Raw genomic sequence first — 20,721 nt, 5'->3', positions numbered from 1 at the left:
TTTTCTGATACCATTTAATCCTTTGTATGAACAAAAGTTGGGTACTGGACTAACAGGGTAAAGAAAATATATGCTTATCACCGTCTGTAAGACAATGCCAGCGTTAAAACAGTGCCATAAAATTTGCTTATCCTTTGTAAAATGAATAATGCAAAAACTCAGGCGGCAGGGAACCACGATAATTGAGATGTATCAGAATATATTTCTTTATAAAAATTTTGTATATTTTACAAGATCCGTTTCTATCATCTATCTATCTATCTATCTATCTATCTACCTACCTTTCTACAGTTTTTGGATTATTTCTCTGCACATACCTGATTATCTCTGGCTTCCAGGTGAAGTAGAGACTGCCCAAAGCCACTTAGGACACCACTGGGGCCGGAGGGGGGGTGGTTGTGATTGAGTTTCTTGACTCTTACATCTCCTCTGACAACAGTGAGCACAGTTATTGGCCAACGTTGTGACTCAGTCCCGGTTATTCTATAATCTGCATGAATATGCTGGAGCAACCCAAACATACATGTGGGATGGAGCACCCTATGTGAAACTTCAGTGTCTTGGTTCAGGAAGGTCAATCTAATTATAGTTTACATTTTTTTCTCAGGGGACCTTTCATTTGTTTTTAATAAAAGGTCCATGCTTGTTGACCACAAGGAAAGGATACATTGATGTATGTAGCAGATACATAGTCACTTATATCTGTACACTTAACTTTTCTTGTGCTACTTTTTAGCCTTCCTCCCGGCGGCTTGGATTGTCCTGTGCCAACTGTCACACCACAACCACCACTTTGTGGCGCAGAAATGCCGAGGGTGAACCTGTGTGCAATGCTTGTGGACTCTACATGAAACTCCATGGGGTGCGCCACCTGTTTTGCTCATGTGTATAAGTGTTTAGTCTCTCATTTGTACATGGTGTCGGTTAAAAAAAATCAGCCAGGGAGAGGGGATGAAAGTGAAGAATCTGATGTTTTATATGCACGTTATTTAATTGAGGATGTTATTATAAGATAAATGATTACCTTACATACCAGTAAGAAACAAAAAATGCTGCCAATTAAACTGTCACACACATCCATGGTAAGAATTTTAGAAATACTAAATTCTAGTAATTTTAGAAATACTAAAAGGTGAAAAATGTGCATTTTAGAATCTAATGTAGTAGTAACCTAGTAACCTTTAAAAAAAAAACAAAACAAAAAAACCTGTATATTCAAAGGAAAAAAAAAGCATGGAACCAACTAGAAAATGCACACAACTAGTTTATATCTTAACTTTAAAATTTTTTAATGCAATCAAGTCCATTTATGCAAAGGAGCAATAATATATTTGGTAGTTGTAGTTAGCAACATTCTGTCCTTCATTTGAAGGATAGCATGAAATACTAGAAGCACATCAGTCTTAAAAAGGAAAGTAACGTTGTATGTGTAGGAGGAAGAGAATACACAATCTCTTTGAAATAAAAATATGTACCCAGTGGTTTTACTCTATAATTGAAGTTGTTTAAAACAAACAGTAAGTTGAAGGAATAAACTTTCCCTGGCAAGTCATCTCATTTTCTCTGAAGGAATCTGCATTTGATGGGGAAAGTGTAGTCTTTGTATAGATTGGGATCTATTGAGCATGTATAAAAATTGGACTGAAATTTATGCCAACTTGAGGGCTTTCAGTACTTGATGTTCTTTGGTTGAAGTTGGGTTTTTTTTCAATATAATATTTATTTATTAAACTTAAGGCCTATATGAAAATTTTTCTAGGTGCCTCGACCGCTTGCTATGAAAAAAGAGGGAATTCAAACCAGGAAAAGAAAACCTAAGAACATAAATAAGTCAAAGGCTTGCTCTGGTAAATACAACAGAATGCTATTTGATTGTAAAGTATTGGCCAACTGTAAGAGTAGAGTATGTGTATATTTATGAGGTTAATTTTGACTGTTGCAGGTAGTAGCAATAATTCTGTTCCTATGACTCCAACTTCCACCTCTTCTAACTCAGATGATTGCAGCAAAAATACTTCCCCTACAACACAACCGACAGCCTCAGGGGTAAGTGTTAAAAGCAGCGTAGACTCTTTCTAAGCTAGGAGGTTGCTCTTTAGTATATTATCTCAAATTTTATCTTATCTGGTAGTACAATAATCTAAACCAACAGTTCAGTTTAGTTAGCTGATACCTAAGAATAGTTTTCAGAGGAGATTACATTTGAATGTCAACAAAATGACAAACTTAAGTACTTTACAAACTCTTAATTAAGATCTGTATCATTTTTTTATGGTTAAATTAACCCAAGTAAAAGCAAGAAGTTTTGGTTTGAAGTGCTTGAAGTAGTTTTATTTCCAGGTTTCTGTCTGAGCTGCTATATATATGTATTTCTGATATAGATCAGAACTATGAACTCAGGTTTTATATATCTCCGTGACCGTGGCCTTTAAATTGCTTTTGCTTATCATAGCGACTCCATCTTTTTTCCCTTCTCCTTCTCTTCCTTCCTTCCTTTTAAAAAATCATTTAAAAAAGCAAAGCTCATCATAATGTGTTCTGTGCTGCTGTATTCACTGATCTTCCTTTACCCGCTGGCCTCTTGCTGGGGGCCCTTGCCTTCTAACGTACCTTCATGGTACCCCGGCTTATTTCAGCCTTGCCACAAGCCTGGGAGCAGTTCGGTTTGTGAGATTTGTGAGTAATTCATGCCCCTAAGGATAGGGATGCCAGGGCTTTGTAAGGATCCCAGTTAGTTTCTGTTAAAAGTGTGATTCCTACCCTAAATTTGTTCTCCAAATTTACCTGGAATGCTCTTGAAGAACAGCTGGGCCTTATCCTAGACCCCCATGGGATCTGGGGCGAGATCTGGGCCACAGGACTTTACAGCAGGCCCTGGTGATTTTTTTAGGATTATGCGGAGACTAGTTTAAGGCAAAACACCATCATTAAAACCCCTATTTACTTAGTAGTTGTTTTTTTACATTTAGCTTTGCTCTGTTTGGGGTACTTTGAAATGCTACGGATTCCTGGGCCCCACCCTGGATTTTTTGAGTCAGAGTCTCTGGGGGCGGGGCTTGGAGAGTTGTGTTTTTGAACTAGCGCTCCAGGTGAAATTGAAGCTTGTTGCCCTTGAGGTGTCTTCAAACCAGGGTTTGGGAACCACAGAGCTGGTTTCTTCATCATATTTCAAATGGCTTAAACGAGCAAAAATGAAACTTTAAAAAAATTAAATGTGATATTTCTGTTGGTCCTCCATCCCAAATTCTTTTGGGCTTTTTCTTTTGCTTTAATGACACAAGAAGTATGTTCAGAGTTTCACAAGGCAAAAAGCCTTTCCGTTGTTTCGTTTGTTGACAGATGTTAAAGAACGTTTCTAACCTTTATAAAGGTGGACTCTGGTGTAAGATGATGATGTTCTTTGTTTTTTTTTTTGTACAGAAGCCTTGGTGTAATTTTAAGGGACTCGAGTGGTAAATAGAACAGTTACTTGTGTGGAAATGGAAAGATAAAGATTATTTAAAATATTCTTTATTATGCCCTAAGTCCTCAGCAGCACTTCGGTAGCAGCTAAGTGAGGCAGAACAAGGTCCTGGTTTTTGAAAGCACTGGAAGCAGCCAGGTTTTTGGCTTGGGTGTCGGTCTTTTCTAGTTGAAATGGAAATTGCTGCCAGCTTCGGGTCACTTTTGTTTGTTAAGGCCAGCTGAAGCCTGGAAAAAGCCACATTTGAAAGATAAATGGCGCAGAAATACAGATATTTCCCCAACCATGGACTTTGGGGACTTGGCGTTCGTTTTGCTTTCATGGTTTTGTGATGTAAAATTTCAAAATGGGGCATTTGCGAGTCTGATCGGTCGTCCTCCGAGGGAGGAACAGTGGAAGGTCAGTGACGGGGTCTGGCTCTGGCGCTGGCCTGCCAGGAAGAGGGACCTCGGGAGCTGTGCCGGCCGGCCTCTGGCTGCTCGGCTGGGCATCTCTCACCTGAGACCCAGCATGCGGGAGACCACCAGTCGGCCCTTGCCCTTCGGTGGAACGCGCCGTTCCCTGCTAGGGGCCAGGCGGCAGAGCAGTAAGGATTTGGGAGGTTGGTGGAGTTGGAGAGCAGCTCCATGCGAGGTCTTGTGCTGTGAGTCCCCAGCACTCCGTAGCCCAGGCAGCCTCCACAGGAGCCGGCCGTGTGAGCTGCTGACCAGACGGGGGTGGGTGTCTGTGTGTGTGCGTGTGCGTGTGTGTGAGCTTGCAGAGCCCAAGCGGCCTCAAAGGCTTCCCAACACCTTCCCAGGGCAGGGGGCGCGGATTGCCCGCCCTCCTCCTCTCCCTACAGGGACCCACTCCCCCAGGGTTCTCTCACCGGGTTAGTGCATCACAGATGTCTCCAGCAGCCCCGACTTGACGTGGCTGTTGTGGGGGACCAGGCGCACATGACAGAAGCCAGTCTGCTGGCTGCCTTTGGAAACTGTCCCCGTCCAGGAATACTTGTTGTCTACCCAAGCGGTGTCCCCAGGTGACTACCGAGGAGTTCCAGCATGTGCGCCCCCTGGTCCCTGAGTACCTTCAGAGCCTCTGTGGGTGGGTTGAGGCTTGGCGTGTGCGGCCGGCGGCCGAGGGGCCGTGAGGGGGCCCTGGCTGGGGGAGCTGTCTGTGAGGCACTGGCGGGAGCATTTGTGAAAAGTGGCTGTGCTGACAAGGTGTGTCATTTTCCCATTTGGTCACAGTTTCTATGATGTTGGAAGGCAGCAGGTGTGGTGACTGGATGACTGCAGGATTTGGGGAAATGCTGTAGGTGAGGAAAATGTTCCATGGGCATCGCAGGGTTGTGCCTGGTGCGCAGCACAGAGCCAGCATCCTGGTTGGCTCAGCGCTAAGTCTCCTTTGATGATGGGTCCGTCCCATTGATCTCCAGTGGCGCCTGTGGCTGACGTGGTGGAAAGTAGTAGTTCAGCGTTACTTCACTTGCATAGGGTCATCCGAGCTACAAAACAGGGTGATCTCAGGCACACTCCCAGTGGAAGACAGGAACTGGGGGCCACGTGATGTAAGTGGCAATAGCTGCTTTGCCATCTTAATGACGATCGTAACAGCAAGGAAGTCAGATTGTTGGAGCGGTCCACAGCAAACCTGCTGTCCTTTTAAGTCCCCCCTGAGAAAGCAGTGTAGGAGATGATCAGTAGGCATTCCCAGCCCGCTCCTTTAAAATCCTGACGTTCTGCCCTCTCCTGCATATGGGGGCACCAGGTTCCTGAGCTAGCCTGGCAGGAGCTGAGTATTGTAGAGGGAGGGTAGTCGTCTGCTGCTGTGAGCAAAGGCTTGACAAGTGTCTCGGGGCCACAGAAACCATTTTTTGTGGTGCTCTGAGGCCTCATGTCTTCCCTTGTTATAAAGCTACAGTGTCTTAGCTTTCTGTACTTGTTGCTAATTTTTGTTCAACTCAGACTCAGTTTCTTGTTGTTGTAGGTTTTCTTGTGTGGTGTGTGTGTGTCAGGGACGGAGGGCAGTGTTCCAGAAGGCTGACTGCCATGCAGCCTCATATTGAAATAGCCCCTGTCTTGTTCCTTTCAAATTTCTTGTGTTTAAGAAATGTGTTAAACTTAAATTTTGATAGACAGTTGATCAATTTTTGTGCCTTTTGAACTTAAAAGATTTTGAACTTAAAAGATTTTCCAAGAAAAGTCTTCTATGCTGAAATTTTCTTACACATACACGTTTACTGAAAAATACGTATTTGGTTGACTTAAAATAGATAACATTTTCTTTGGCATTTATATTCTCTGGTGGATTGTAAGAATACTTAAATCTTTCATTGAACTCCATGTATTGACTAAATTACATTTTACTGGTTTGTTTTTGTTATTTAGGAGGGAAATAGGGAACATGTTCTATTTTAGCAATTCCCAAATAAGATTATTTATTTGCCAAATAAGATTTAATAAATCTAGAAATATTCTTATCCCTCCTGTGATTTGTAACTAAAGATTAGTAACACTGGAGAATTCTTTACATATATGTAAAATGTGTGTGTAATAGATGTATGTAGTGTATAATATGTATATATCCTATATAAGCTTATGTATGCGTTTCATAGCTCAGTTCCCAAATTTTATAAATGAAAGGGTATTTCCTTTGTGACAGGAAGGATTAATTTGGGGATGAAATTAGCAGTAAGACTTAATGTCTGAGAATAAGAAATCACTGAACATATTTGCCTGCCTAATAACCCTTCTAAAAAATTAAAAGCTACTTAAGTTTGTATTAAAATTGCAACTATAATGTTGAAGTCATCGTTAAACATATAACGTTGGAATAAATGGAGAACCTTGCTTTTTGGTCATTGTTCGATTTAAAAAGTACGGTGCTTCGGGAGGCCCTATTTACAATTGAGTAAAACAAGGTACCTGACCTCAAATTGTTGATAATGTGGTGGTAGGGGTGGGGAGCACGTGTAGACGACAGAGCTCACTGCTGGTCAGATGTGGAAGTGCCTTAAATGAGGGACACCTTGGGGTAGGAGTCGAAAGGAGGGAGCGGTTAATTCGGACCTCAGAGTTGGAAATGGCTTCAGAGTGCGTTTGAACTAGTGGAGTAGGATTTTTGCAGGGCAAAGGAAACACTGGGCTGGAGCTCTCCAGGAAGAAGAGCATGGGCATCTATGGTACTTAACGTTAGTGTCCAGTGTTGCTGGAGCATAGAGTGTGGAGCCAAAGCAGGAATTGAGACGGGTGTAGTGAGTGGAAGGTACACCTTTGAAACTGGCTCACATCAATATAAAGGCAGCCTTAAGTGGGGCCCAAAGTACCTTCATTTCTAAATAATGGACCTTCTCTAATCCCCATCTGTGGTGACAAATGTATTTCTTTTTCTATGCTAGAGTCCCACAAAGCATTCTCCACAGAGTGTTTTGATAACTGATGTAAACAAACGGTAGCATGCTCCATTTTACCAGCATTTTACCAGCAGGGTTTCCCCTCATACTTAGTAAGGAAAGGACTCCCCCTTGGAGCTGGTGGCATGCACTGGCATCGTGGCGTATGATGTAGGCCTGGGCTTTTGTTCCTCTGTCCTCAGGGCTTCTGAGGGCAAGATGGTTTGGGGTGGTGCCTGGTGAATCTTCTGAATGGAGATGGTGGTAGGAAATGTTTCCGCACCTTTGTGGTTCGTCGCTGGTAATAGACAACTTCCACAGAGAGGCAGACGTCCGTCCTCAGACTGAGACAAGGACCTCATCTCAGATTTGACGCTGGCTGGTTCTGCGCCTTTGGGGTGGGGTGGGGGGGCTTACCTGCTGATTGGTCATTTTCTTGATACTAAATAGGTGTCTTCATTCCTCCCTCATTTATTCCTCTGGGATGCTATATGCCTGGATAGACCTGTTTCCCGACTGCGGACCCTCCTTGGTATAACTTTATTCAACGGCCGTGTCAGAAGAAATACTTCTCTGAGCTGTGTGGTGCTAAATCTTGGGCTATAAGTGGTTTGAAAGAGTTAATGTGCACCCCATAGTGCTTGTAGGGTCTCTGGGTGTGCTCAGAAGGCCTTCTGAAGAAAGGCTAGGTACTTTGTAGGTTAATATCTAAAGTTTTTTTTTTATAGATTTTATGTGTTAATATTTGCATCCTGTGCTGAACATTGGAAAACACCACTTTATAGTCACATAGCTTACTTCTGTATTAGCAAATTTATACTCCACTGTCTTTCTCCAAGTGATTGGATCACACTGGATTTACTATGGCATTATGGTTGATGACAAAACAATGATTCCTGCTATTATTAATTATTCCTACAGTAGTTAAGTAGCTGAAAGGTACATTCATGAAGGACTCACATATACAGTATAAGTTGTTTTTCACTCTGCAGAGCAGTTCTGACTCAGGAGGCTCCTGGAGGGGGACAAAAAAATTACTGTTCATCTCTTTAAGTTGAATATGGTATAGAAGCCTTTAGGTTGCGGGAGAGCAGGGCATTAGTGTTAGTCTTGCATTTTATCATTGTACTCTTGCTCTTGAGGAGATCTCTCCCTTTTCCATACTTTTATCATTTACAAGCTATTGGACATAGGAAAGCAGAAACCTACTTCTCCCAAGTACTTTTTATGTGTCAGGTGTTCTATGTACACTTTCTCTTTTATTCATAATTACCACTCAACCTATGGTGTTATATTTCCATTTGGGGAGGGGGAGTAGTGAGACTCAGAACAAAGTAACAGGCCCAAGGTTATATACGTATTAAGAGGGAGGATTTGGACCCAGGTCTGGCAGTCAGTGTTTTATCATTACGGTATACTAGATTTTTTTTTTCACTTTGTAATTTAATTTTTTATTTAAATGCAATTAACTAACATATAGTATATTACTAGTATTAGTATGTCATCCTAGATTAAGACATGATAAATGATACTGAAATCTTCAGAGAAATAATATTTTCTTAAATCTGACTAATTTTCATTAGTAATTTGAGCATCAAAAATCATCCTGCAGGTGGGAAACAGGTGGGAAAATGATGCCAGAGAAGTGATTTGCTTGTAACCAAATATATAAGGAACATTGTACAAATTTTCGTGTATTTCTAAATAAACTGTGTTATAGTACTAAGACTATATGTTAATTGGATAATAAAAAGGTAACAGGTAGTGAAATTTACTGTGGTTGAGGTACCTAACGTGATTATTAAAAGGCTCTCTTACAACAGCAAATACAAGGTTGCAGTACTAACATCCTTCTAATGGTGTGATTTCAATCTTAATACACCGTGAGTGCCAGGTTAGTTGGAATTGTTCAGAATGTTCAAATTGCCATACAGTTAGTTTTTATGAAATCATTGAAAAAGCATTTAATAGGCAAGTGTCCATTTCCCTGCAGAGTTTATGGTCCACGACACTGTTTTCTAAATGAATAAAAAGAGAGTTAAAAAGTCATTAATCTCCCACCAGGGTCTGTTAGAGTGCTGCAGTTAGGTTTTATTATTGCCTCATTTATAAGCCAGGATCCAGAATGACTCCATAAGGTCACAAAACCAGCCGGTGTTGAAGCCGGGACTGGAACCGATGTCTCCTGCCTCCCCGTCCCAGGGCTGTTACCACTCCCAGGGAGTTGACCAGTCATCACAGTTATTAATATCCCACTTGCCACTCGCTACAAGCCATGAACGTAAATATTTTGTTGGCATTTTATCTTCACCCTCCCTACGTGCCAGGCTCCCTTTCTTCTTTCAGTTCCTTCTAATAACTCACGTTCCTGTCTGACCACATTGGCCTTTGCTGAGAAAGTCACACGCCAACCTGGCAGGGAACATGGAAGCATGTGGAGTTTGCATACTTTCATTTTGATCTCAAGGCCTTTTCTAGACTTCCCCCGTTTGTCTTGTGTGCACCAGAACGCGTGTGCATATGTGTGTGTATGTGCACACCTGTGTGTTACGGGGAGGATAGTGAGGAGGAAGAGTTAGAGATGCATTGCACTACATTAATATCCAATGCCTTTATATATATGTTAGGAGTCAGCACAACTGTATCATCCTTTAAATGGTTTATAATATATATGTCCATCCAATTTATCACAGGACTGTGGTCTATTTAATAAGTGACTCATTATCACAATCTGAAAGCCAGAATGCTAGGTAAAGGAGTGTGGGCAGGGTGTCCTGCGCCTTCTCATGGCCTCAGGTTAGAAGGCTTCATCTTAGAACACAAAGTTTCTCTGTAGATTACAGATCCCTTGCAGTTTTTTTTTTTTTCCACCCTGCCTCTGTAAGAATATACAAATTGTCACAAAACATGAAATAATGTTACGGGAAACCATGGCCAAATTTAAGAAATGCTGGCTTAGAATGTTATTGCTAAATTAATCTTTGAAGAAAATGAATTCCTTTACTGGAACAAAAGTAATTTATTATGCATTTCATGGGTGTCTGCCAAAAGAGTTACTAGCAATATGAAGATCTAATGGATATGAATTAAATACAATCTGTTAGCTTTGTTCATGTTGGGATCTACCTGTTAATTTTTCCTGAAATTATAATAATTTTAAAAAGCATCTCCAAAGATAGGTGTTGGTATATGCGATAATTCGTAATTCAGCTACCTGTGGCCCCGGACCCAGCACTTGGAATTTGTGGGACTGAGCACAGATTATTCTGTTGACCTCAGATTTTAAGAAAGACTTGAACAAATAGACAACAGGTATTGATCTCGGTGTCCTGTAGGAGTCTTGGGAATAAATAGTCCCAGGTCCGTATGCTGCTGCTGGTTTCGTTGTTAACGTGGCATGGTTTCACCAGAGCTGGGGCACACACTCCGGAATCCTACTTTTATCTTACTAAGGACACATACTTTTTAATTTAAAGCTCTGATTAAGCTTGTTTGTTTGATTCATGGTGAAGCCTCGGCATGGTCTGAAGTTCATTCTGGGGGTTCACAGATTAGCAGCTGGGAGGAAACAAATTCAGGCAGCCAGGGGCTAGATCCTGCTCTGTGTGTGACTACAGTCAGCTGCCAAGGTTTTATAAAGCCTCTGTTCTCCTCCTCCTAAAAGGGGAAAGTAATTCCTACCATCTGGTCCTTCAGAGCATTGTGTAGCGTAAGTGGGAGATGCCTGCAGACCTCTTTGAAGCTCAAGGAGAACAGCACTATTTAAATATAATCTTGGAAGCTAATAGTGATGTGCTTTATTTATATGGCATTGTTTTTTTTCCATCCCAAGACATTAGAAATAAATCCTTACTTTCCTGATGGGGGAAATTAAGAGATGTAGAGCTGTTGTGTTAACAAAGTAACCATGGGTTTTTGTTTTTTGTTTTTTAAGATTTTATTTATTTATTTGAGAGAGAGAGAATGAGTGAGAGCGAGTGCGTGAGCATGTGTGGGGTGGGGAGGGGCAGAGGGAGAAGCAAATGCCCTGTTGAGCAGGGAGCCTGACACGGGACTCAATCCCAGGACCCCGAGATCACGAGATCGTGACCTGAGCTGAAGGCAGACGCTTAACCGACTGAGCCACCCAGGCGCCCCCAAAGTAACCAGGTTACAAATATTTTTATTTTTCTGATAGCCACAGTTTTTCATTCCTTGTGACACTTAGTACTTCCATAATGCTTTCTTGTAAATACTGCTTGGTTCTAGGACCATGGTCTGCTTTCTCTGATTGAGATGGTGAGATTAAGATACCCACCCAATTTGAAAAGCCAGTTTTGTTACAAAAGATAATTCACCAGGTTTTAAATCTTTCCCCAGGATCTTTTATGACTTTGACTAGAATAGGGTCATCCATTTTGATGCATTTTAGAAGATAAACTTTTTCTTTAGAATGCCAGTGACTTCAAGTTTTGGGACAAACCCTCCCCGCTACCATTTATGTTTGTAATCAGCATTTTAAAAAAATTTTATTTCTTTATTTGAGAGAGTGCAGAGAGAGCTCGAGAGCAGGAGGGAGGGGGAAGGAGCAGAGGGAGAGGGAGAAGCAAGCTCCTCACTGAGCAGGGAGCCCAATGTGGAGCTCAATCCCAGGACCCTGAGACCACGATCTGAACTAAAGACAGGCACTTAACCAACTGAGTCCCCCCAGGAGCCCCTGTAATCAGCATTTTACTATTAGTCCAAGGGCACTTAAACTTCGGGCTATGCCTTTCTTCACCGTTACAAACCTGCTATTTGAATGTGTGCAGATGTATAAAACAATCTGCTCCTTTGCCCAGGGTAGATTGTGTGTGCAGAATTGTTCTTCCCTCCTTAAAAAGGGCAGCATCCTGGGTTATGGGTAGAACCTGGCCTACTCAAGCCCAGGAGGGGCGGGGCGGAAGGGCCCAAGGGGATAGCGAGGGAGCTCTGCATTAAATTTGCTTGTTAAATTACAAAAAAATAACGAAAATATTCTGCTAAACACTGAATTAGGTCATTGGCTACAGTGATCGTACTCTTCCTTCTTGTGAGAAAAGGTGCTTATGTTCTTTTGCGTTATTTGGGCTGTTAGAGGGGAGACATAAAGGATTTTGTTGTGATTGACGACTTTCACGGGTCCTGATGGAGACAGAACCCTTGTGTGTTTGTGAATCTTCTTGTGCCACTTCCTAAACTCTTAGTGAGGCACTTTCGTGTCTTCCTCCAAACTGAAATGAGTATAGTTTTTCAGAGTGAACGTTCACTTATCTAAAAGTGTTCCTCCTTCGTTGGAATTTACACATAGTTGTTACTTTTTTTTTTTTTTTTTTTTTAGGCAGGCCGCTCTAAAGCACTGCGAGAGCCTAACCTAGAGGTTACAAAAGCAGAGAAGAGAGCGTTGGCAGTGAGGGATGATTGGCTTCCCCTCACACAAGAAAAAGCCGTAACCACAAACTTACTTAGATGTAGGGAGGACGGATCAGAGGCCATGGAAGCCGGCAGGCTGAATTCGAGCTAAGGAGGCAGTGTGACCATCATCAAAGTCTTAAGCTCTGGGAATGATCACACACTCACCCTGGGGTTGCTGTGTTTTGTTTCTTCAGCTCAGGGCTCCGTTAAGAGAGATTACAGCACAGAGGACTGAACATATCCCAGTTGACTCCTTTTTGGTTTCCTTCCTCAAAGATGAAATTGATGTTCACAAGCTAGAGAACCTATGCTGTTCTGGAATGGCTGTGTCCCTTAAGGGTTTCTTTTCACTTGGAAGAGTTGCCTATCCAGAGGTGCCTTAGGAGCTGTCTCTGGGCCTGCCTGTGAGGCAGTGGAAAAGAGAGAGAGCTGACAGGGTTGGTGAGCCCACTGTGAGCCAGACACTGCTGGGCACTGACTCCAGGAGTTTATCAAATTAGAAATCCTTCACTTTTCAGGGGGCGCCTGGGTGGCTCAGTCAGTTAAGCGTCTGCCTTTGGCTCAGATCATGATCCCGGGGTCCTGGGATCGAGCCCCACGTCTGGCTCCCTGCTCAGAGCGGAGCCTGCTTCTCCCTCTCCCTCTATCTGCCGCTCTGCCTGCTTGTGTGCTCTCTCTTTCTCTCCGCTTCTCAAATACATAAGTAAAATCTTTAAAAAAAAAAAAAAAAAAAAGGAATCCTTGACTTTTCAGATATGTCCAAAAGTTGTTTCCACAGGGAAAAAAAAATTCATGTGATCTAAAGATGAACTGTGCCTACTTCACAGGCTAGTGGACATTTTCCATGTCCCAGCCTCGCAGAAGCCCGGGTTGTCCCTGAAATCATTTATTCCTTTAAGAGGGAGATTTCCAGCCAGTCACTCAGCTGGGTCTCCCACCTAACCTGGCCTGAGTTCAGTGCTAAGCCCCGGCCGAGTCTGGAGCTGATAACACATTCTTTCAACAGGAAGTGCCTCCATTTTCAGTTGTCTGTGGGAGGGTGGAGGGCAGATAAGCTGTGAATGGAAACCCAGAACAGATTTCTGCCCCACCCTGATAATGCACTTTGATCAGAGAAAGAGTTAGGACCTCCGCCTGCGTGAGCTGCCCACCAAGAGGAGGAAGGATGGTTCAGCTGTGGGCATTCTGAAACGCTCCCTTCGGAGCGCCTGTTCAGGAACACTGGTGGGGTTAGGTTGGTTTACGTTAGTGAAATGCCTGCTTTTGCTGTGTTTAGATGTCTTCCATATGAACTAACGTCCTTTCAAGGGTTTAACTAGATGTGGGAAAACATATTCGTCAATCGAAATTTATGCTTATAATTTTCTGTGTGTGTACTGGGTCCAGGGTCGTAAGTTTTCTCTCATTTTTTTCCCCCCAAGTTGGACTGTACTGATTCTTGATAGGGTAGCTCTTGAACATCATCAAAGAGGGAAAGGCACTTTAGACAAACAATGATGTGACAAGCCAGGTTTCTTAAGGAGAGTTGTGCCAGTTCTAGATTTCGTACACAGTTAGAATACCGGTTTCAAGAGCTCAGATGACACGGATGCACCCGATTGTAGCGTGTTTGCTGTTTTAACGTATGTGGAACCATGTTTCACATCAGCCAGCTTCCAGACGGTGGCAGATAGCATGGATGGAGGTGACTTCCGGGGGGCATGGGTGCCCATTCTGGTCCTCCCTTCTCTAGCTTAGTACCTCCACTCGGATTCCTCCCTATTTTTTCATGCTACTTTATGACTCTTTCCAGGCTGGCTTACCCCTCAAGTGCTTGTGCGTGATATTTCTGGTGCTAATGTTTTCTGCCTTCCCCAAAATTAGACTGCACTACACCATTCAATTAAAATATTCGAAGGAAGGTACTGATGACTAATAGTCCCCACACACTACTTACTGGGTTCCCTTAAAATACTTTTGCGTGTGTAAATTGTAATGATGACAATTTGTATCCTGCTGTTTTTCAGTTAACGTTGCGTTACAGGATTTTTTCCACTTTGCTACATGATCTTACTATTTTTAATAATTGCATAATATTTCATTGAGCGGATGTACCTTGCTTTTCCAAACCATCCCATATTATTAGGCATTAGATTATTTCCATGGTTTCCCCTATTATAAGTTACCCTGAAATGGATGTCTTCCCTTGTGGAGCCTTTCCCTTCCTTTGAATTCTTTCCTTATAAATACATTTCCAGAAGTGAGATTACAGAACTAAGTAGTGTATAAAGTTCTTGATGGGCTTTGCTAATTGCCTTCTACGGAGTGTACCAGAATATAGCCCTGCCGCCCGTGGATGAGGGGACTGGGGTTATCACGGTCTCATCAGATATCATCACTATGATCTCATTATGTATCATTACATAAACATTTTTATTTTTTATTCCGGTATGACTGATACACAAAAAAGCTGTACATTGCAGTATTTCATGTTTAAATAGTGTATCCCCAATTACAAACAAGGTTCTTAACAGCGTTGGCATAAGCACTTATTCCATCTTTTCCTCAGAAAGTCAGATGTTGCTTTTGATTTCAAATGAGCCGAGGTGAGTCATTCATGTAACTTGGGGTTTGCCTGCCCTTTGGCGCAGGAGTCTTGGTCGGCCGTATAGCTTAACAACATTCTTGACTGAACAAAGAAGACAATAGGTAGTTGAGTTGGTAGCTTTTGGAGTTACTGCTCAAGGGTTAAGAATAATGTTCAAGGTACTAGCATTTCTTCAGTGTAGTTTATTTGAAGAAGGCCCATGAACCTATTGAAGGGCTAAGGAAGCACCTTGGTTTTTTTGTTTAGTTTTGCTTTTTTGTTTTTGTTCTGAAGAGTTGTCAGAAACAATTAGAAGGTCATTGCTGAGGTAGACGGTTTTCACTTAGCTCTGAATTTAGTTCCACTTCTCCCACTAAGTGATGGGTTGTAACCCATCTGGTGAAGGGCAGACTTGGGGAGATCAAATTAGGTTTATGCTCCTTAACAAGAATAATAAAATAACTAATAGTGGTGTATACTGGTATCATCCTTCCTGTTGTCAGATACTGTTGGAAATCCTTTATGTATGTTAATGAATTTTAGGGGTGCCTGGGTGGCTCAGTCGGTTAAGCGTCGGCTCCGGATTTCGGCTCAGGTCATGATCTTGGGGGGGGTCCTGGGATCAAGCCTTGCTTTGGGCTCTGTGCTCAGCGCAGAGTCAACTTGTCCTTCTCCCTCTGCCCGTCCCCCTGTTTGTTCTCTTTCTCTCTTTCCCTAAAATAAATAAAATCTTTTTAAAAAATTTGCATTTTTCTAGGTGAGGAACCTGAGGCATAGAGAGTTTTCAGTCTGGCCTTCTAGTTTGCCTCTCCCACATTGTCTCCTTGCCTCCTTTGCTTATCCTTCTGTTTCAGAAGGCCTCTGGTATGTCCTACATGCCTCCCATGCTGCAAACCCTTTCCTCACCAGTATCTTTACCGTGGCGAAGCATCGTGCTGATCCTTTACGAGCACTGAATCATCAAACCCTACCTGATGGGTGACGTGAAGGCGAGTTTACCCAGGAGGAGGCTTGGAGAGGTGACCTTACTCAGTAGGTGGCTGAACCAGAGTAGTGCTTGGAAGTCTGCTTGCGGCCCATCCCCCCAGGAATCCTTTCCGTCTTGATTCCTTTTTTGACCTATTGCTCCACTCCATATCTCAGCCACTCATTTATCATTCATGATAGACAGTTGATCATTGTTACTTCCACGTGTGTATGTGGCCTAGGAGCTCATCCAGGGAGTGACTGTCTCTTTGGGGCTCATGGTCCCAGTGCCTGGCTCTCATAAGCACTTTGCTAATGTTTCCTGTTGCTGACTTGAGGTGGTGACCAACCCCTCTGCTATCTGAGCATGTCTGGCCAGGTGAGGTGGGCTGCTTCCTGGGCCAATTCAGGTACCCTTTTTGTTTCAGAAAATTAACACTTGCTGTGGTGAAGTCAGATTTAGTTTGATAAATGCACATGTGCTTTTTCTGGGACTAGGTAGATCAATATGAGATTGGATGTGACATACGTCATTTATAATTGCACTCACTCTTTTTTTTTTTTTAAATGTTTTATTTATTTATTCATGAGAGTCAGAGAGAGAGAGAGAGAGAGAGAGAGGCAGAGGCAGAGGCAGAGGGAGGCTCCCCACCTAGCAGGGAGCCCGATGCAGGACTCAATCCCAGGACCCCGGGATCATGACCTGAGCCGAAGGCAGACACTTAACCATCTGAGCCACCCAGGTGCCCTGCACTCACTCTTTTTATTAGTAGTATGGTAGCTCCTTTCTCAAATGAGTCCTTTTGTAATTGAATATCACCCTTTTGTTTATTTCTTTGGGGGATAAATCTGGGTCTATGTTGAGTTTGCTCACGGTGGAGTTTCTGGAATTAATGGCTATTGTTAATTACCATATTTATGGGTAACCAAATCATCACTTTGGTGTGTTTGACAGGATTATTTCAGCCATTTCAAAATCTGTTTTTAAGTTTTAGGCATCTCAGTGACTTCATGAAATTTGCTTTTTTATGCACCCAGAGCCCTCAGTTTAAGTCTCGTGTTAATTTAAAAAGAAGTTGGAGTGTGGTGGTACTGTTGTGGCTGGATTTTTACATACCCTCATTTTCACCCGGAAACAGAAGGATTGGTTACCTGTGATGAGGGGCTGGATTGGGAAGTTGGGATGGGCAGATAGGAATTCCCACAGTCAGACCTCCTAGAGCCCTCCTTCCAGCCTCATGCAATTATCTTGAGGATGAGAGAGAAAAGCAGATGTTTTGTTCCAGAGAGAGCAGGACCACATTGATTCCAGGCCCCTGTGTGGAGCCAAGGGGGGCTCAGCGTGCCTTCCGTTCAGTTCAGCCTGTGTCTGGTGCCCCATGTTTCTCTGAAGTAGATGTCACATCAACTTAGACAGACAAAGGGATGTTTTTGAAAAGCGCAAAACATTCTACTCGTGTCAAAAAGCAAAGAGCCAGTAATTTATGGGATGAAACCCTGAAACCCAGGAAGAAATAAGAGACTCTGAGCTTTTTAGAAGGAAAAAACCCATGATTTAAGTATGGAATTATGGCTAGATTTTTTTTTTTAAACTTTTAATTATTTTTAAAAAGCTTTTGTTGTCAGAGAGGGAGACAGAGAGCACAAGCAGGGGGAGCTGCAGGCAGAGGGAGAAGCAGACACCCCGCTGAGCAGGGAGCCTGATGCGGGGCCCAGTCCCAGGACCCCAAGATCATGACCTGAGCCAAAGGCAGACGCTTCACCGGCTGAGCCACCCAGGCACCCCTAGATCCTGTAACTTCTTAACCAAGCACAACATACATATAAATCCTGAGGGAAACACCCCTGCGTTTCCTGTACCTGGCAGTCAGCACCGCGTGTTGCTGGAGAGAACGGTGGAATGTTCTGCAGGTTGGAGTTGTGGCCGATGCACATGTACGAGTGGAGTTCTGATACCAGAGGTGGCGTGTGCCCGAACTCAGATTGGTAAAAGATGCTCCAGGAAGACGTGTTATTTTTGACATGTTGGAGCTTCTTTAACCTCTGGGGGCACTGTGTGTGGACGGCCACTGTGTCTCTGGGTGTCGTGCACGTCACTGACCCGTCCTCAGAGCCACACCGAGCAGCCTGGGCATCATACTGGTCATGGCTAGATTTTTTTTTTTTAAATTTTTTTTAAGTCAAAGGCAACTGTTTCCTCAAACTGTAGTCTAAACATGATTTTAGTTATTTTGGTTTGATTCTACTAAGTTATATCGTGTTTTCTATTTGGCCTTTCTCATTTGGATGGAAGGAAGGAATGAAATAAGAGAACAGTGATCTTCTGCTTCCACAAATGTTGCCACAACCATGACAGATACTGGATGTTAGCCTTTTCTTTATAATGTGGCCTGCTCTCAAAATGGCCCGTTCTCCTTGCAAAGAATAAAGATAAACGCGGTGTATTGAAACCTGTGTACGCATGAGTTCATTTTCCCCGAAGTCGGTGCTCAAAAATTTCATTTCTTAGGTCTTGCTGAGCTGTGTAGCTTTCCATCCTAGACTTCGGCATAAGTGCTCAGGTTGTGGCTCTGCTGTGTGTGTGTGGGGGGGGGTGGGCGTGGTGGCGCTCTGTGCTTTCTCTGGAAATGATGAGATTGTGTGGGCATCCTGAGACCCGTTTACCTGGGTGGTGTGGTTGGTTTCGCTGTCAGAGCTGGGAGTTCGGCCGGTCTTACGAACGGCCTCCGGCAGTTGCCCTTTCCTACCTTTGTCCAGCCGAGCAGCTTGCTGGGTGGTTGCTGCCGTGAGCTCTCAAGGGTGAGGCCACTGGCCCCGCTGCCCACCGCCTTTGTCCCCAGGTGTTTTCCTTGCAGGAGAGTGCCGCCTGACAAATTTATCGGTAACTGTCTCTCCCCTTCTCTCTTCCCTCTCTGTCCCTCTCTTCCGCCAGGCGGGCGCCTCAGTGATGTCTGGTGCGGGAGAGAGCACTAACCCCGAGAACAGCGAGCTCAAGTACTCAGGTCAAGATGGGTTGTACATAGGCGTCAGCCTGGCCTCGCCGGCCGAAGTCACATCCTCGGTGAGACAGGATTCCTGGTGCGCCCTTGCCCTGGCCTGAGCCTGCTGCCAGGGAGCAGGAGGGCGCGCGGCCTGCGGGGATTTTGGTCAAGCCGGCCACACAGGGCGAGTATGCTGATGGAACATTCCTCTGATGCGTGATTTCCGTGCCTTTATTTTGAAAGAGATGTATTTCCTGAGAGGCCTGCTCTGCCTTCACCCTGCCCCTATCTCTGAAGAGCCAGAGAGGAGATGGAGAACTTCCAGGGAAGGGCCAGTGCAGCCCACAGCATGTCGCCTCCTCCCCGGCCACGGTCCTTTCCAGCCAGCCAACCTGCCTCTGGGCCCGCCAGGGGAGCTCATGTCCGCCGTGCCACTTCCAGAAAGCGGGACTAGGACCAGGGCCTTGCCTGCTAAGGAATATTGAGAGAGATTTTTTTTTTTTTTTTTTTAAAGGTTTTATGTGTATTGCCCCAAATCATGTGCTTCTTCTGATCGGTTTTGGTTGTTCCAGAATTTCTTTGTACCTTTTCCACACCTGAATTTCACCTGCTTTCATGGAGAAGACCATTTGGTACACACCTCTGGAGGCTGAGTCAGGACTGTGACTCAGTTGGCAAGACTGCATTATGACTGTAACGTACACTGTGACTGACGTTTCTCAAAGTGCATATTGTGTGACTGATCTGAAGTCAGTCGGGTTTTGTAAACAGGGTAGCAAACAAGATGTTTTTCTTCCATGTAAACAATAATTTTTTTTTAAAAGTGCAATTTGCGTTGCAGCAATCAGTGTTAAATCATTTGCATAAGATTTAACAACATTTTTTATAATGAATGTAAACATTTTAACTTAATGGTACTTAAATAATTTAAAAGAAGAAAATGTTAACTTAGACATTCTTATACTTCTTTTACAACCGCATCCCATTTCTATATTTCCAATTGTGAAAGAAAAATATTTCAAGAACAAATCTTCTCTCAGGAAAATTGCCTTTATCCATCTGTTAAAGAATTTTTATACAAGAACACCAGTATCCCCTCTTTATTTTACTGTGGAATGCGTGCTGGAAAAATTGCAACAAAACTTTACTACCTAACAGATAACATTTGTAAATACTGTAGGCATCTGCACACACTACGATGAAGTCTATAGTGTGACTAACCCACAGGCAGGTTGGTTTACATTAATTTTTTTTTTTAAATGGGATGTCGTATGGAAACCTATTTTCACCAAAGTTTTAAAAATAAAAAGGGTATTGTTTCGTCTTCTGTACAGTGAGTTCCTTCCCTTTTAGTTTCATTTGGATACTGTATGTGGCTGGAGATGTTCATATAAAACAAATGCATGTGATGTTTGTAAATTGCCTTTTGGCTTTCCTTTCAATGAATTGTTCTTTTGGAGCTGCTTTATACCTTGGTTTATTTGAAGTTGACACATGGAGTTATCACCTTCAGTTTGCATTGGGGACACTTTTTATAAGTGAAAAGGACCCAGTGTTCTGTGACAGTATCTGAGATTATAAGCATTCTGTGTAGGGCTAATCCTTGAAAACATTTAAATTAAGAGTCCAGAGTTTCTTTCCCTCTGAATGAGGTATACGCCCAGAAACAGAACAGTTTTCCTTTCTAGTTCCTTCTTTGCAAAGTGCCACCAAGTCTCCCAGCTCATCTGAGGTTGAAGTCCTTAACACTCACCAGAAGGTAGGAAATGATCTGAACAGTCTCTGTGGATTTCAGAAAACCAGGAGACTGTTTCACAACACAATGGTGGCATTTCATTTTGGCTCCCGAAGTGTGGGACATTTTTTGCTTCTTTGATTATCAGTCATTCTAGGGGGCCAGTCTGAATCTTCCAAGAGAGGGGGAAGTCTTGCTTTGTGGTGGGTAGTATTGCAAGTA

The 20,721-nt window shown here is 43.2% G+C and overlaps 1 protein-coding gene across 4 annotated transcripts in view; it reads left to right on the top strand.

Moving 5' to 3' along the window:
* GATA6 (GATA binding protein 6) overlaps positions 1 to 20,095 on the top strand; it is a 30,301-nt gene extending 10,206 nt beyond the window's left edge. For all 4 annotated transcript variants that reach the window (XM_034995713.1, XM_034995716.1, XM_034995715.1 and 1 more), the window contains 4 exons: positions 737 to 862; positions 1,760 to 1,847; positions 1,943 to 2,046; positions 18,716 to 20,095. In XM_034995713.1, the coding sequence (XP_034851604.1) occupies positions 737 to 862; positions 1,760 to 1,847; positions 1,943 to 2,046; positions 18,716 to 18,883 (486 nt within the window). In that variant the 3' untranslated portion in view covers positions 18,884 to 20,095. The remainder of the gene's footprint in view (positions 1 to 736; positions 863 to 1,759; positions 1,848 to 1,942; positions 2,047 to 18,715) is intronic.
* The last annotated feature ends 626 nt before the right edge of the window (positions 20,096 to 20,721 follow it).

The sequence above is a fragment of the Mirounga leonina genome, unplaced genomic scaffold (assembly GCF_011800145.1).
Source record: "Mirounga leonina isolate KUSES-001 unplaced genomic scaffold, KU_Mleo_1.0 Mir_93, whole genome shotgun sequence".
NCBI classification, from domain to species: Eukaryota; Metazoa; Chordata; class Mammalia; order Carnivora; family Phocidae; genus Mirounga; species Mirounga leonina.
The sequence above is the reverse complement of the archived record's forward strand: the minus strand, read 5'-3'. Positions and strand labels throughout refer to the sequence as shown.